The 15086-nt window shown below is 48.9% G+C and overlaps 1 protein-coding gene across 2 annotated transcripts in view; it reads left to right on the top strand.

Moving 5' to 3' along the window:
• Positions 1–15086, top strand: part of LOC134904216 (protein DVR-1-like) — a 35366-nt gene that overhangs the window by 6311 nt on the left and 13969 nt on the right. The window contains exon 1 of one of the 2 annotated variants that reach the window (XM_063914530.1): positions 10744–11131. The exons of the other annotated variant lie outside the window; for it this stretch is intronic. Within the exon in view, the coding sequence (XP_063770600.1) occupies positions 10864–11131 (268 nt within the window). The 5' untranslated portion in view covers positions 10744–10863. Of the gene's footprint in view, positions 1–10743; positions 11132–15086 lie in introns of those variants that run through there. 2 annotated transcript variants of the gene reach the window in all.

The raw sequence follows: 15086 nt of genomic DNA, 5'->3' as shown, positions 1-15086 counted from the left end.
CACTAGGACGTCAGAGAAATGTAATGTGGTACTGGGTGTAATATGGTGGGGGGCTGTGTATGCTGTGTGTAATGTAATATGGTGCTGTGTGTACTGGGTGTAATATGGGTGAGGGGGCTGTGTATAATGTAATATATTATGGTGCTGTGTGCAGGGCCGTAACTAGGGTAGGGCAAGCTGTGCCTTGCACACTGCGCACTTTTTATGTGTGCGCACCATCTGCACTTATCCCTATTGAACGGCTCTGTCTGCATAACTGTTGACAGTTGCAGTGCTAACTGCTGTGTATATTGTAGCAGTTATAGTGCTGGGCAACCCCGAGTGTCAACCCCCGTGTGGTGCGCGGTGCAACTGGAGATAATGAACACGGGTCCCAGAGCTGCTTGAAGAGGGAAAGACGTGTAGCTGCGGGCTGTACTGGAGCACTGCTGTCTACCATGGTGTAAGTGACACACACATACGCAAACACACACACACACATTCTGTCTTTCTCAGTTGTAGGGTCTTTACCTGGTGTTGTGTGTAAGGGTCTCTACCTAGCGTTGTGTGTAAGGGTTTGTACCTGGCGTTGTGTGTACGGGTCTCTACCTGGCGTTATGTGTGTACGGGTCTCTACCTAGCGTTGTGTGTACGGGTCTCTACCTGGCGTTGTGTGTACGGGTCTCTACCTGGCGTTAGGTGTGTACGGGTCTCTACCTGGCATTAGGTGTGTAAGGCTCTGTACCTGGCGTTAGGTGTGTAAGGCTCTGTACCTGGCGTTAGGTGTGTAAGGCTCTGTACCTGGCGTTAGGTGTGTAAGGCTTTGTACCTGGCGTTAGGTGTATAAGGGTCTCTACCTAGCGTAATGTCTATAATTGGCTCTACCTGGCGTAATGTAGGGTCTCTACAAGGCGTAATGTGTATAATTGTGTCAACCTGGCATAATGCGTATAAGTGGCTACCTGGCATAATGTATATAAAGGGTTACCTGGCATAATCTGTATAAGGGGTACTACTGTGTGGTGTAATGTGACAAATGTACACTACTGTGCAGGGTATTATAATGTGAATTATGTGGCCACGCCCCTTCCCCATGAAGTCACGCCCATATATTTTGGATGCATGCCTACGACGTGCACTGTCCATATTTTAAATATAGCTGGGGGGCACCAATGCTTTTTCCTGGTGCAATGTGTGTAAGGTGCTCTACCTGGTGCAATGTGGGTAACAAGCTCTACCTGGGCAATGTGTGTAACGTGCTCTACCTGGTGCAATGTGTAGAACGTGCTCTACCTGGTGCAATGTGGGTAACAAGCTCTACCTGGTGCAATGTGTGTAACGTGCTCTACCTGGTGCAATGTGTGTAACGTGCTCTACCTGGTGCAATGTGTAGAACGTGCTCTACCTGGTGCAATGTGTAGAACGTGCTCTACCTGGTGCAATGTGTAGAACGTGCTCTACCTGGTGCAGTATGTAGAACGTGCTCTACCTGGTGCAGTGTGTAGAACGTGCTCTACCTGATGCAATGTGTAGAACGTGCTCTACCTGGTGCAAAGTGTATAATGTGCTCTACCTGGCGCAAAGTGTAGAACGTGCTCTATGGTGCAATATGTAGAACGTGCCTTCGGTGCGCACTGTCCATGCTTTAAATTATGAGAGGGGAGCACAAATTCACTTTCTGCCGAAGGGCACGAATATGTCTAGTTACAGCTCTGGTGCAGGGTGTCCTGTATACTACACAGCCCAGCTAGTGGCGGAACTAGCGAGTGGTGGGCCCATGTGTGACAAAATGCTTTGGGCCCCCCCCCCATCTAAGTCCACTGCCTCACCCCTGGAGAGGATCTGGTGAGGGGGACCTGCTCAGGGCCAGGGAAATGGATACCTAGCAACAGTGCCGTAATTAGTCATTTTAGTGCTGTGTGCAAGAAACGGCATCGGAGCCCCGCCCCTCTATGTAAAACAGGGGCAGTGCGCTCCGCAGGTGCGCGCGGAAAAAAGGCTTCGTGGGGAAGGGGTGTGACCACAAAATAATACCAATTCATATAACGGTGCACAGAAGTCTCCATTATTCAAATTACGCCGCACGGTGGTACCACTACACCAGGTAGAGACCCTTTTACACATTACGGCGGACAGCTTCCCCTTTTTTACACATTACGGCAGACAGCGTCCCCCTTTTTACACATTACGGCAGACAGCGTCCCCTTTTACACATTATGACAGACAGCGTCCCCTTTTTTACACATTACGGCAGACAGCGTCCCTTTTTTACACATTATGGCAGACAGCGTCCCTTTTTTACACATTACGGCAGACAGCGTCCCCTTATTACACATTACGGCAGACAGCGTCCCCCTTTTCTACATTATGACAGACAGCGTCCCCTTTTTACACATTACGACAGACAGCGTCCCATTTTTTACACATTACGGCAGACAGCGTCTCTTTTTTACACATTACAGCAGACAGCATCCCCTTATTACACATTACGGCAGACAGTGTCCCCTTTTTACACATTACGACAGACAGCGTCCCATTTTTTGCACATTACGGCAGACAGCATCCCATTTATTACACATTACGGCAGACAGCGTCCCATTTTTTGCATATTACGGCAGACAGCGTCCCATTTATTACACATTACGGCAGACAGCGTCCCATTTTTTGCACATTACGGCAGACAGCGTCCCATTTTTTACACATTATGGCAAACAGGATAGATAGATAGATAGATAGATAGATAGATAGATAGATAGATAGATAGATAGATAGATAGAATAGGTATACTTACCGTTTCCGCTGGCTCAGGCTCCTCGTGCAGCTTCTGGCAGGGGAAAAGAAGGAGATGGGGGGGTGAAGGAGGGAGCCGCAGCAGCGCTGTATAATTGGTAGAAGCGCTGCTGCTGCTGGCCCTCTCCTTTACCATAGGCTGCCCTCCGCCGATGTGAATGCTGGGATGTGTAATTGGTAAAAGCGCTGCTGCTGCTGGCCCTCTCCTTTACCATAGGCTGCTCTCCGCTACTGTGAATGCTGGGATGCGCATCCGCCGCTGTGAATGCTGGGATGCGATGCGCATCCCAGCATTCACAGCGGCGGAGGGCAGCCTATGGCAAAGGAGAGGGCCAGGAGCAGCAGCGCTTCTACTAATTACACAGCGCTGCTGCGGCTCCCTCCCCCACCCCCCTGTAGCCGGTGCGCATCCTCTCCTCGGCCTCGGCGGCACACAGCGGCAGCCAGGCGGCATGTAATGAGTCAGTTTGACTCATTACATGCCGCTCTGGCTTTGGGCCCCTTGACAGTGTCGGGCCCCAGTGCAAGGCACTGCCAGCACTGGCGCTAGTTCCGCCTCTGGGCCCAGCAGCATTGCCACCCCCTCTCCCCCTTGCAACACTTTTGTAGTGTCCAAATCATTAATAAGAACCTTCATTTCAATGGGAAAAGGACAGGTAGGACCCCAATTTTTAAAAGTGAGGGGACCCTGGGACCCACTTTTTTTTTTGCGATCATTATCTATCTATAAATCACGCACTCGCACACCAGTGTATATATTGGGGGTTTTCTACTTGTCCGTCTCTTCTCACAAATGTGCAGTACATAGGGGGTAATTCCAAGTTGATCGCAGCAGGAATTTTTTTTAGCAATTGGGCAAAACCATGTGCACTGCAGGGGGGCAGATATAACATTTGCAGAGACAGTTAGATTTGGGTGGGTTATTTTGTTTCTGTGCAGGGTAAATACTGGCTGCTTTATTTTTACACTGCAAATTAGATTGCAGATTGAACACACCCCACCCAAATCTAACTCTCTCTGCAAATGTTATATCTGCCCCCCCTGCAGTGCACATGGTTTTGCCCAATTGCTAAAAAAAATCCTGCTGCGATCAACTTGGAATTACCCTCATAGTACCTTAATATATAGTGCACCTATTTTCTCTTACGTCCTAGAGGATGCTGGGGACTCCGTAAGGACCATGTGGTATAGACGGGCTCCGCAGGAGATAGGGCACCTAAAAAGAACTTTGACTATGGGTGTGCACTGGCTCCTCCCTCTATGCCCCTCCTCCAGACCTCAGTTAGAGAACTGTGCCCAGAGGAGAATGGGTGCACTGCAGAGTGCTCTCCAGAGTTTTCTGTGGAAAAATAATTTTGTTAGGTTTTTTATTTTCAGGGAGTCCTGTTGGCAACAGGCTCCCTGCATCGTGGGACCGAGGAGAGAGAAGCAGAGCTGGCTTGTAAAGTTGGGCACTGCTTCTAGGCTACTGGACACCATTAGCTCCAGAGGGAGTCGGAACACAGGTCTCACCTGGGGTTCGTCCCGGAGCCGCGCCGCCGTCCTCCTCACAGATGCCGAAGATAGAAGCCGGGTGAGTATTGAGGAAAAGACTTCAGGCGGCAGAAGACATCAGATCTTCATGAGGTACCGCTGCGCACCATTGCTCCCAGTCACACACACAAAGCAGGCACTGAAGGGTGCAGGGCGCAGGGGGGGGCGCCCTGGGCAGCAATAAACCTCGATTTGGCCATAAATACGATGGATTAGGCTGTGGGACAGTAAATCCGTGGACCCCCGCCATTTTATTAGTATATGATGAAGGGACCGAAGCCCGCCGTCGGGTGGGCGGGGCTAGATCCTCAGCATTAACCAGCGCCATTTTCTCCACAGAGGCTGCATGAGAAAACGCTGGCTCCCTGTTCTCTCCCCTGCTGAGCTTCACAGGTTGGAAAAAGGAGGAGGGGGGCACTTTGGCGATGCAGTGAGTGGAGATTACAATTATAAACATATAATAGCGCTATCTGGTCATATATACCAGTGTTTTAAGCGCTGGGTGTGTGCTGGCATACTCTATCTCTCTGTCTCTCCTAAGGGCCTGGTTGGGGTTTTGTCCCCTTATAGGTAACTCCCTGTGTGTGTGGGGTGTCGGTACGTGTGTGTCGACATGTCTGAGGCGGAAGGCTTCTCCAAGGAGGAGGTGGAGCAAATGAGTGGTGTGTCCCCGTCGGTTGTGCCGACTCCATATTGGATGGACATGTGGCATACGTTGCATGCAAGTGTGGCATCTTTACATAAAAGGCTTGATAAGGCTGGTTTAGGGGTACATCAGGCGGTCAATCCTCCGATTGGACCGACTCACAGGGCCCGTCGGGGTCTCAAAAGCGTCCCTTAACACAAGACACTACTACCGACACGGATTCTGATTCCAGTGTCGACTATGACGAAGTAAAATTGCACCCTAGGGTGACTAAAACTATTCAGTGTATGATTGTGGCAATAAGGGATGTGTTGCATATTGTGGATGAACCCTCAGTCCCCGACACAAGGGTACACATGTTTAAGGAAAAGAAACAGATTATTAATTTTCTCACATCTCATGAATTAAATGAGTTCTTTGGAAAAGCTTGGGAGACTCCGGATAAGAGACCGCAGATCCCCAAAAGAATTTTTATGGCATACCCTTTCCCTAAGCAGGACAGGGAGATTTGGGAATTACCCCCCACTGTGGACAAGGCCCTGACGCGCTTATCCAAGAAAGTGGCGCTACCGTCTCCTGACACAGCGGCCCTTAAAGACCCAGCAGATCGCAGGCAAGAAACTACCTTAAAGGGTATTTATTCTCATACAGGTGCTGTGCTAAGACCAACGATTGCGTCGGCATGGGTGTGTAGCGCAATTGCAGCTTGGACAGATGAGCTGACAGATCAATTTGATACTATAGATAAGGATACTATATTCCTAACTCTAGCCCATATAAAAGACGCAGTTTTATTTATGAGGGATGCTCAAAGGGACATTGGATTGCTAGCTTCTAGGGCCAATGCCATGTCTATCTCAGCGAGAAGATCCTTATGGACTCGCCAATGGACGGGTGATGTGGATACCAAGAAACATATGGAAGTACTACCCTATAAGGGGGATGTATTGTTTGGGGATGGGCTGACGGACCTGGTTTCCACAGCTACAGCAGGTAAATCACATTTTTTACCATATATTCCCCAACAGCAAAAGAAAGTAACACCCTATCAGATGCAGTCCTTTCGGTCGCACAAGTCCAAAAGAGGTCGGGGATCCTCTTTCCTCGCCAGAGGTAAGGGCAGAGGCAAGAGAGCACCTGATTCGGCAGGTGCCCAGGAACAAAAGTCCTCCCCGGCTGCTCCAAAACCCACAGCATGACGCTGGGGCTCCCCTGAGGGAGTCCGCACCGGTGGGGACACGTCTTCGACTTTTCAGTCAGGCCTGGGTCAGTTCGGACCTGAATCCCTGGGTGTTGGAAATAGTTTCCCAGGGTTACAAATTGGAATTCGAGGAGGTGCCCCCGCGCCGATTTTTCAAATCGGCCCTACCAGCTTCCACATCGGACAGGGATGTAGTGTTAGCTGCAATTCAAACGCTGTGTATACAGCAAGTGATAATCAAGGTTCCCCTGCACCAGGAGGGAAGAGGTTACTACTCAACCCTATTTGTGGTCCCGAAACCGGACGGTTCGGTCAGACCGATTTTGAATCTGAAATCCCGAAACCTGTACATAAAAAGATTCAAATTCAAAATGGAATCACTCAGGGCGATAATAGCCAACATGGAGGAGGGGGAGTTTATGGTGTCTCTGGACATAAAGGATGCGTACCTTCATGTCCCCATATATGCCCCCCATCAGGAATACCGGAGATTCGCTGTACAGGATTGTCATTACCAATTTCAGACGTTGCCGTTTGGACTTTCCACGGCCCCGAGGATTTTCACCAAGATAATGGCGGAAATGATGGTGGTCCTGCGCAAGCATGGTGTCACAATTATCCCATACTTGGACGATCTCCTGATAAAAGCGTGATCAAGAGAGAAATTGCTGAGCAGTGTGGCGCTCTCTCTGAGAGTGCTCCAGCAACACGGTTGGATTCTAAATCTACCGAAGTCACAGTTGATTCCGACAACTCGCCTATCGTTCCTAGGTATGATACTGGATATGGAACAAATGAAGGTCTTCCTCCCAATAGAGAAAGCCCAAGACATCCAGAACATGGTCAGAGACCTGTTAAAACCGAAAAGGGTGTCAGTTCACCAATGCAGTCGGGTTCTGGGGAAAATGGTGGCGGCCTACGAGGCCATTCCCTTCGGAAGGTTCCATGCAAGGACTTTTCAATGGGACAAAGTGGTCCGGGTCCCATCTGCATTTACATCGGAAAATAACTCTGTCCCCAGGAACCAGAGTGTCCCTCCTGTGGTGGTTGCAAAGTGCTCACCTGCTGGAGGGTCGCAGGTTCGGGATTCAGGACTGATCCTGGTTACCACGGACGCGAGCCTCCGAGGATGGGGAGCGGTCACACAGGGAAGGACTTTTCAGGGTCTTTGGTCAGACCAGGAGTCCTGTCTACACATCAATGTGTTGGAACTCAGGGCCATTTACAACGGCCTTCGACAAGCGGAGAGTTTTCTTCGAAACCTTCCGGTTCTGATTCAATCAGACAATGTCACAGCAGTGGCTCATGTGAACCGCCAAGGCGGGACAAGAAGCAGAGTCGCGATGGCGGAAGCCACAAGGATCCTTCGCTGGGCGGAAAATCATGTAAGCGCTCTGTCGGCTGTCTTCATTCCGGGAGTGGACAACTGGGAAGCAGACTTCCTCAGCAGACACGATCTCCATCCAGGAGAGTGGGGACTTCATCAAGAAGTCTTTGCAGACGTAACACGTCTTTGGGGAACTCCTCAAATAGACATGATGGCGTCACGCCTCAACTGGTAACACCGTGGGTGTTCGACTCGGTCTACGTGTTCCCTCCTCTTCCTCTCATCACGAAAGTGTTGAGGATCATAAGACGAAGAAGAGTACAGACGATACTCGTCCCAGACTGGCCTCGAAGGGCTTGGTACTCGGATCTACAAGAGATGCTCACAGGAGACCCCTGGCCTCTTCCTCTGAGGGAAGATCTGTTGCAGCAGGGGCCCTGTGTATTTCAAGACTTACCGCGGTTACGTTTGACGACATGGCGGTTGAACGCCGAATCCTAGCAAAAAAGGGGATTCCGGAAGAGGTCATCCCTACTTTAATAAAGGCTAGGAAGGAGGTGACGATAAAACATTATCACCGTATCTGGCTAAGGTATGTGTCTTGGTGTGAGACCAAGAATGCACCTACGGAAGATTTTCATTTGGGTCGTCTTCTCCACTTCCTACAGACAGGAGTGGATATGGGCCTGAAATTAGGCTCGGTTAAGGTACAGATTTCGGCCCTCTCGATTTTCTTTCAGAAGGAATTGGCTTCTCTTCCAGAAGTCCAGACGTTTGTAAAGGGAGTGCTGCACATACAGCCCCCTTTTGTGCCTCCAGTGGCACCATGGGACCTGAACGTGGTGTTGCAGTTCCTAAAATCACACTGGTTTGAACCGCTTAACAAGGTTGAGTTGAAATTTCTTACCTGGAAGGTGGTAATGTTGTTGGCCTTAGCATCAGCAAGGCGAGTGTCAGAATTGGCGGCTCTATCACACAAGAGCCCCTACTTGATTTTTCATGTGGATCGAGCTGAATTGAGGACACGTCCGCAATTTTTGCCTAAAGTGGTTTCGTCGTTCCATATAAATCAACCTATTGTGGTGCCTGTGGCTACTGGTGACCTGGAGGATTCCAGATCCCTGGACGTAGTCAGGGCCTTAAAAATGTATGTAGCCAGGACGGCTAAAATTAGGAAAACAGAGGCTCTGTTTGTCCTGTATGCGGCCAATAAGATTGGCGCCACTGCTTCAAAGCAGACTATTGCTCGCTGGATCTGTAATACGATTCAGCAGGCTCACTCTACGGCTGGATTGCCGGTACCAAATTCGGTTAAGGCCCATTCCACTAGGAAGGTGGGCTCTTCTTGGGCGGCTGCCCGAGGCGTCTCGGCTTTACAACTTTGCCGATCGGCGACGTGGTCGGGGTCAAACACTTTTGCTAAATTCTACAAGTTTGATACCCTGGCTGATGAGGACCTAGCGTTTGCTCAGTCGGTGCTGCAGAGTCATCCGCACTCTCCTGCCCGATTGGATGCTTTGGTATAAACCCCATGGTCCTTACGGAGTCCCCAGCATCCTCTAGGACGTAAGAGAAAATAAGATTTTAAACCTACCGGTAAATCTATTTCTCCTAGTCCGTAGAGGATGCTGGGCGCCCGTCCCAGTGCGGAAACTCTGCAAGACTTGTATATAGTTGTTGCTTACATAAGGGTTATGTTACAGTTGACATCGGTCTTGGACCGTTACTGTTGGTTTTGTTCATACTGTTAACTGGTTATGTATGTTCCAGGTTACATGGTATGATTGGTGTGGGCTGGTATGAATCTTGCTCTTGGATTGCTAAATCCTGCCTTGTATTGTCCATCTCCTCTGGGCACAGTTCTCACACTGAGGTCTGGAGGAGGGGCATAGAGGAAGGAGCCAGTGCACACCCATAGTCAAAGTTCTTTTTAGGTGCCCTATCTCCTGCGGAGCCCGTCTATACCCCATGGTCCTTACGGAGTCCCCAGCATCCTCTACGGACTAGGAGAAATAGATTTACCGGTAGGTTTAAAATCTTATTTTTACTCTTATGTACCTATTTTATTACTTTTTTTTTTTTTTTCTGCTTTTAGCACTATAGTTTTCATCTGCCATTGTAGGACACACCCCTGATTGGCAAGAAATACGCCCATAGTTGGACATAGACAAGCCCTTTGGCGGAGCATGACAGCATACCTCCCAACATGACCCTCTCCAGGAGGGACAGAATGCTCTGCTCCTGGACATTTCTCTTAATATATGATTGCCATCACCTGTGCTGTAACACCTTTCTTATCCATTAACTAGTTCAATACAGGTGACGGCAATCATAAATTAAGAGAAAAGTCCAGAAGTAGAGCATTGTGTCCCTCCTGGAGAGGGTCATGTTGGGAGCTATGCCTTTAGTCTTGACATAATATCCCTTTAATTCAGGACATCTATGCTTTATACAGGTTCTGTGGCTGGCTAAATTCAAGTCTGCATTTCCCCTGATTTTAGTAAGCTACAGAACCTGTGTAAATCATAGGTGTCCCGCATTAAAAGGATATTATGGCAAATTTACTTATGCACAATGCATGTCCTTGTTCTAAAAAGAATGCTGACATTTAACATGCATATTACATGGCTGATCTGCTAAACCCGATAATACACATGTGTGGGCATTGGTTTGTATTTAAATGTATGGTTGTAAAAACATGATTGTATGTAAATGAATGATAACCACAAAGCACTGATGTTCCTAAACAGGCATTAGCTGAGCTTAGACCTTTTATCACATGCTTAGAATGCCAATATGCAGAGGGGAAATATGAAGATTACTTATTCAGTAGTGGGGAAAATAATCATCAGGTTCTAATGCTGCAAAAACGTTACTTATATCTATCTTAGGAAGGCTTACCATACTATACCTTTACACAGGGACACTCATGAATTACACAGGTTTTGTGGCTGGCTAACTTCAAGTCTGCATGTCACCTGCAGTAGAGAACCTGTGTAATTCTTGAATGTCACGGGTTTAAAGGGGTGTAATTAATATGTGTCCAGAATTAAAGGAATGAGGTGGTAACCCTAATTAACCTAGAGAAGGGATAAAGAATTGATAAAGCAGTGATAAGCGCAAGGTGATGACGCACCCGCCAGTCATTACGGATTTGAAAAATGACAGGAGCTGATCGGCTGGTGCATTATCACCTTGCACTTATCACTGCTTTATCACTTCTTTATCCCTTCACCAGGCTTAATACATCTGCCACAGTGTGAAGCCTTTGTCAGCTATATGTGTAATAAGAAACCTCACCACAATAATTTCCAATTGAGAGCTGATTACCTAACAAAAAGCTAGAGTATCACAGAGCAGCCTGTCATTAGAGTGCAGATTACTAGGATGCTGCTGTGGTTTTTTGTAGTTGGGAGTTTGCTCTCTGTCCCAGTTACAATGGACTCTGAAGTAAAGCGCAGAGAAGATTTATTTTTAAGAAGTTTGGGATTACAAGCTAAACCTAGCCCTGTCTCCCCCCCACCCATACCCTCTGTATTATGGAGGATTTACAGCCAGAGGGTGAACAGCGCAGCCCAAAGAAAGAAGCCAGATTTGTGTTTTGTGGAAGAGTTTAATGTCCCCGGCAGTGTCATCCGAGTGTTTCCTGATCAAGGTGAGGGGACACTATATACAATGCTTGGATAAAAGTAATGTGCACAGGATTTCACTTCTATGCAGGACCTGTACTTCATATACAATTGCTTGTAGCAAAGCTTTACCTAGTAATCGTGTATGTGGTGCGGAAATTAGATTGTAAGTTCCTTTGGAGGAGGGTCTGATGTGAATGAATAAACATTCTTGATTATATACAGTACAGTAATAAGGGAGGTACACACGGAGAGATCTGTGCTTAAATTCTAAGCAATCTGACTAAGCAAGAGGAGCAGGATTTTTATTTTTTTTACCAGCAGTGCTGTGCTGCTCCAGTGAGACAGCAGACAGCTCCCAGGGCAATGTATCTGACCCACCTGTCTACACGCAGCTGGCTCCGACGCTGTGTGGGTGAGCTCCAGTAACTGGGATCTCTCCTATGGGCTGTAACACACACTCCGGTTTTTCCCGGATGGCAAAAAGCCGGACAAACTTTGTCCGGCTTTTTGCCATCCGGGAGAAACCGGCAGTGTCTGTCACACAGGACGGCTTTGAGCCGTGTGTGATGCTGTGCGCATGCGCAGCATCAGACACGGCTTCAGAAAAAACCGTTGTGTGTGTGAAAGCTCCCCTTCACACACACGGTTCACTGGCTCCAAAGACGGCCCGGCGGCCGCCCGACCTACCAGTGGTGAGACCCGGCTGCAACCCGGCAGCCGGGCCGGGACCGTGCAGTGTGAAGGGACCCTAGCCCTCACACTGTTAACTACAATGCCGGCACGGGAAAAAGCCGTCCGGCTTTTTCCCGGCCGGCAAAAACCGGGTAGTGTGTTTCAGCACTTAGTCAGCTACTGTCTTAAACTCTCCTTTGCCATGCAGTGCTGCGATGAGCATGCAGTGCACCGTACAAGCTATAGAAGTGCACTGTGCTCCCAGTTAGCAATATCAACCTCTACTTTGCCTCCCACATGGGGGGATTTGGTGTAGCTTATAGGGGGGTTTAGTGCAGTGATGTAGTGTACCATATAGGGTATGTAGTGTAGTTATGTAGTGCAACTGTGAGAGTGGCGGTGCGGTGTAGTGCCTGCTGTACATGACTCGCTACTTGCCTGGTACCGCACCCTCTCACCTTCAGGTCGTGGAAACTCCAACAGACCTGGAACTCCAAATGGACTCGGACACCACGATCTAGTGGGAAGGAGATGGTTGAGTGCCGTTCCTCCTAACTGTGGACCGAAACCGAGAGAAATAGCGCTTTCGGGCTGGGTGAAGGTCATCCTCGGCACTCTGCCTCAGAGCCCGAATTTCACCTATCGGTACTCTCGCACCAGGTGTAAATTCAACCTTGCACCGGCGTGCAAGGTCCACAGTTCGCCCTGAAGGAAGGGTGACAGATAGGGACAAACACACCATAGTTGCCGACTTCTGGGCTCCTCTCTGGGAGAGAGCAGCCCGTCGGCTCAGCAGGGGGGGCGGGCAGTGAGGTGACGTGACAGGGGGCGGGCCAGAGGCGGAACAGGGCGTGGCTTCTGGACCGCATCATTTAAGCCACGCCCCCGCTGTGTAATGCCGCGATTACTGGCATTATCCAGCAGGGGGCGTGGTTACGATGACGCGATTCAACAAGAATTGCGTCATCGCCTGCCCACTTTACTCGCTAAGTGGGCGGCGAGCAAGGGGTGACCCGCGGATATCGGGAGACTTGCCTGCTCTTCCGGGGGGGCGGGAGGGTCACCCGTTTTTCGGGAGCCTCCCGGCCATTCCGGGAGGGTAGGCAAGTATGAAACACACACAAAAGGAACACATGGACAGAGATGTTTCTCACTGTAGCAAGTCTTGCACTCCGAGCTTCTCCACATACAGGTCCCTGTAAGGAGGCAAAGAGAAAACAACAGCCGTGCAGGGCCATGAACTACGTCCGCTACACTAGCTACATGAACAGAGCCCTCAAACTAGCTCAGGTGTGGGTGGTGCAACATAAACTCTATGCACAAACTTTAAAACAAATACTTTGCCCTGCACAGTAACAAACACGCATCACAATATCGCAGTACAAGATGAAACGGTGCTGTCCCTTTAAATCCCTACCTGCCGCTGGCCAGCCCTTCCTTGTCTATGAATACTATTGTGGCTATGAGTGTGGAGCTGGACTGCTCCTCCACACAGGGGAAAACCTACTTAGATTACAGGGGAGTGGGCGCCGTACACAGGGCCGGCCCAAGCCTAAATTTTTTGGTAAGCGAATATAGATTTTGGCGCCCCCAAACCCCCCATGGTTAATGGAAAATATTATACACACAAAAGCTTAAAGTGCATTAAGCGAAATATGGGTGAAATCAACTGCCTACCATAAAGTTACACCTTAAAGGGCAAAACCGTTAAATAACACCAGGTAGAGCACGTTACACACATTGCACCAGGTAGAGCACGTTACATACACTGCACTAGGTAGAGCACGTTATACACACTGCACTAGGTAGAGCATGTTACACACATTGAACCAGGTAGAGCACGTTACACACATTGCACCAGGTAGAGCACGTTACACACATTGCACCAGGTAGAGCACGTTACATACACTGCACTAGGTAGAGCACGTTATACACACTGCACCAGGTAGAGCATGTTACACACATTGCACCAGGTAGAGCACGTTACACACATTGCACCAGGTAGAGCACGTTAATAATAATAATAATAATAATAATAATAATAATTTTATTTATATAGCGCTCTTTCTCCAACAGGACTCAAGGCGCTTTACAGACATCAAAAACAATGCACATGATACAGAGGATTTGAGTAATACAACAATTGACAAGCAACAGACATAAAAGAAAACCTTAAGCCCACAGAAAGCATAACGCAGGATTGGTGCAGGCATTTTGGGTAATAACTTCCAAGGGTTGTGTATTCCACCCTCACAAGGTACCAGGTGCAGCAGCCATCTTAGGCGCTCGGCGTAGGATTACCCAGGGTGGGATAGTCCACCCCTAGAAGTGATGACACAAAATGGGGGTGATTTCAGAGTCCTACAGTTCAGAGTAGGGTTCCATCAAAACCATCAGGCCTATGTATTTTTCATCCCATCCACAAGTGTACCATATGGGGCAGCCATGTTAGGCGCACTTTGGAGGTTACACTGTGGGAGGTGAGCCATACAAGGGCCAAGGTCATATATGGGAAAACTGATGCTTATGTAGTAGTATGATGTACCCTGCATGTAGGGCACAATGGAAAGGTGTGCAATCAGTGGAGGTAAACATTACAGGAAAAACACATGGTGGGGCGGAAGCGAGCAATGGAGGAAAAAAAAAAAAAATAGCAGGTAACTAGTGGCAGAGTAGGATTGGGCTAACATTTTGATCAGATCTTAGTACGGGTGGGTAGGAGAATGTGGGGGGCATACTCAATACTCAGAAGCAATGGGGATGTCCCTGCTGAACCTGGTCCTGTGCCCCACAGTTCCCTGTTCATCTTGGGGTTTAGGCCCACACACTGCACCAGGTAGAGCATGTTACACACACTGCACCAGGTAGAGCACATTACGCACATTGCACCAGGTAGAGCACGTTACACATATTGCACCAGGTAGAGCACGTTACACACATTGCACCAGGTAGAGCACGTTACACACATTGCACCAGGTAGAGCACGTTACACACATTGCACCAGGTAGAGCACGTTACACACATTGCACCAGGTAGAGCACGTTACACACATTGCACCAGGTAGAGCACGTTACACACATTGCACCAGGTAGAGCACGTTACACACATTGCACCAGGTAGAGCACGTTACAAACATTGCACCAGGTAGAGCACGTTACAAACATTGCACCAGGTAGAGCACGTTACACACATTGCACCAGGTAGAGCACGTTACACACATTGCACCAGGTAGAGCACGTTACACACATTGCACCAGGTAGAGCACGTTACACACATTGCACCAGGTACAGCACGTTACACACATTG

Source organism: Pseudophryne corroboree, chromosome 1 (genome assembly GCF_028390025.1).
Source record: "Pseudophryne corroboree isolate aPseCor3 chromosome 1, aPseCor3.hap2, whole genome shotgun sequence".
Taxonomy (NCBI): Eukaryota; Metazoa; Chordata; class Amphibia; order Anura; family Myobatrachidae; genus Pseudophryne; species Pseudophryne corroboree.
This window is presented reverse-complemented; position numbering and strand designations above follow the sequence as displayed.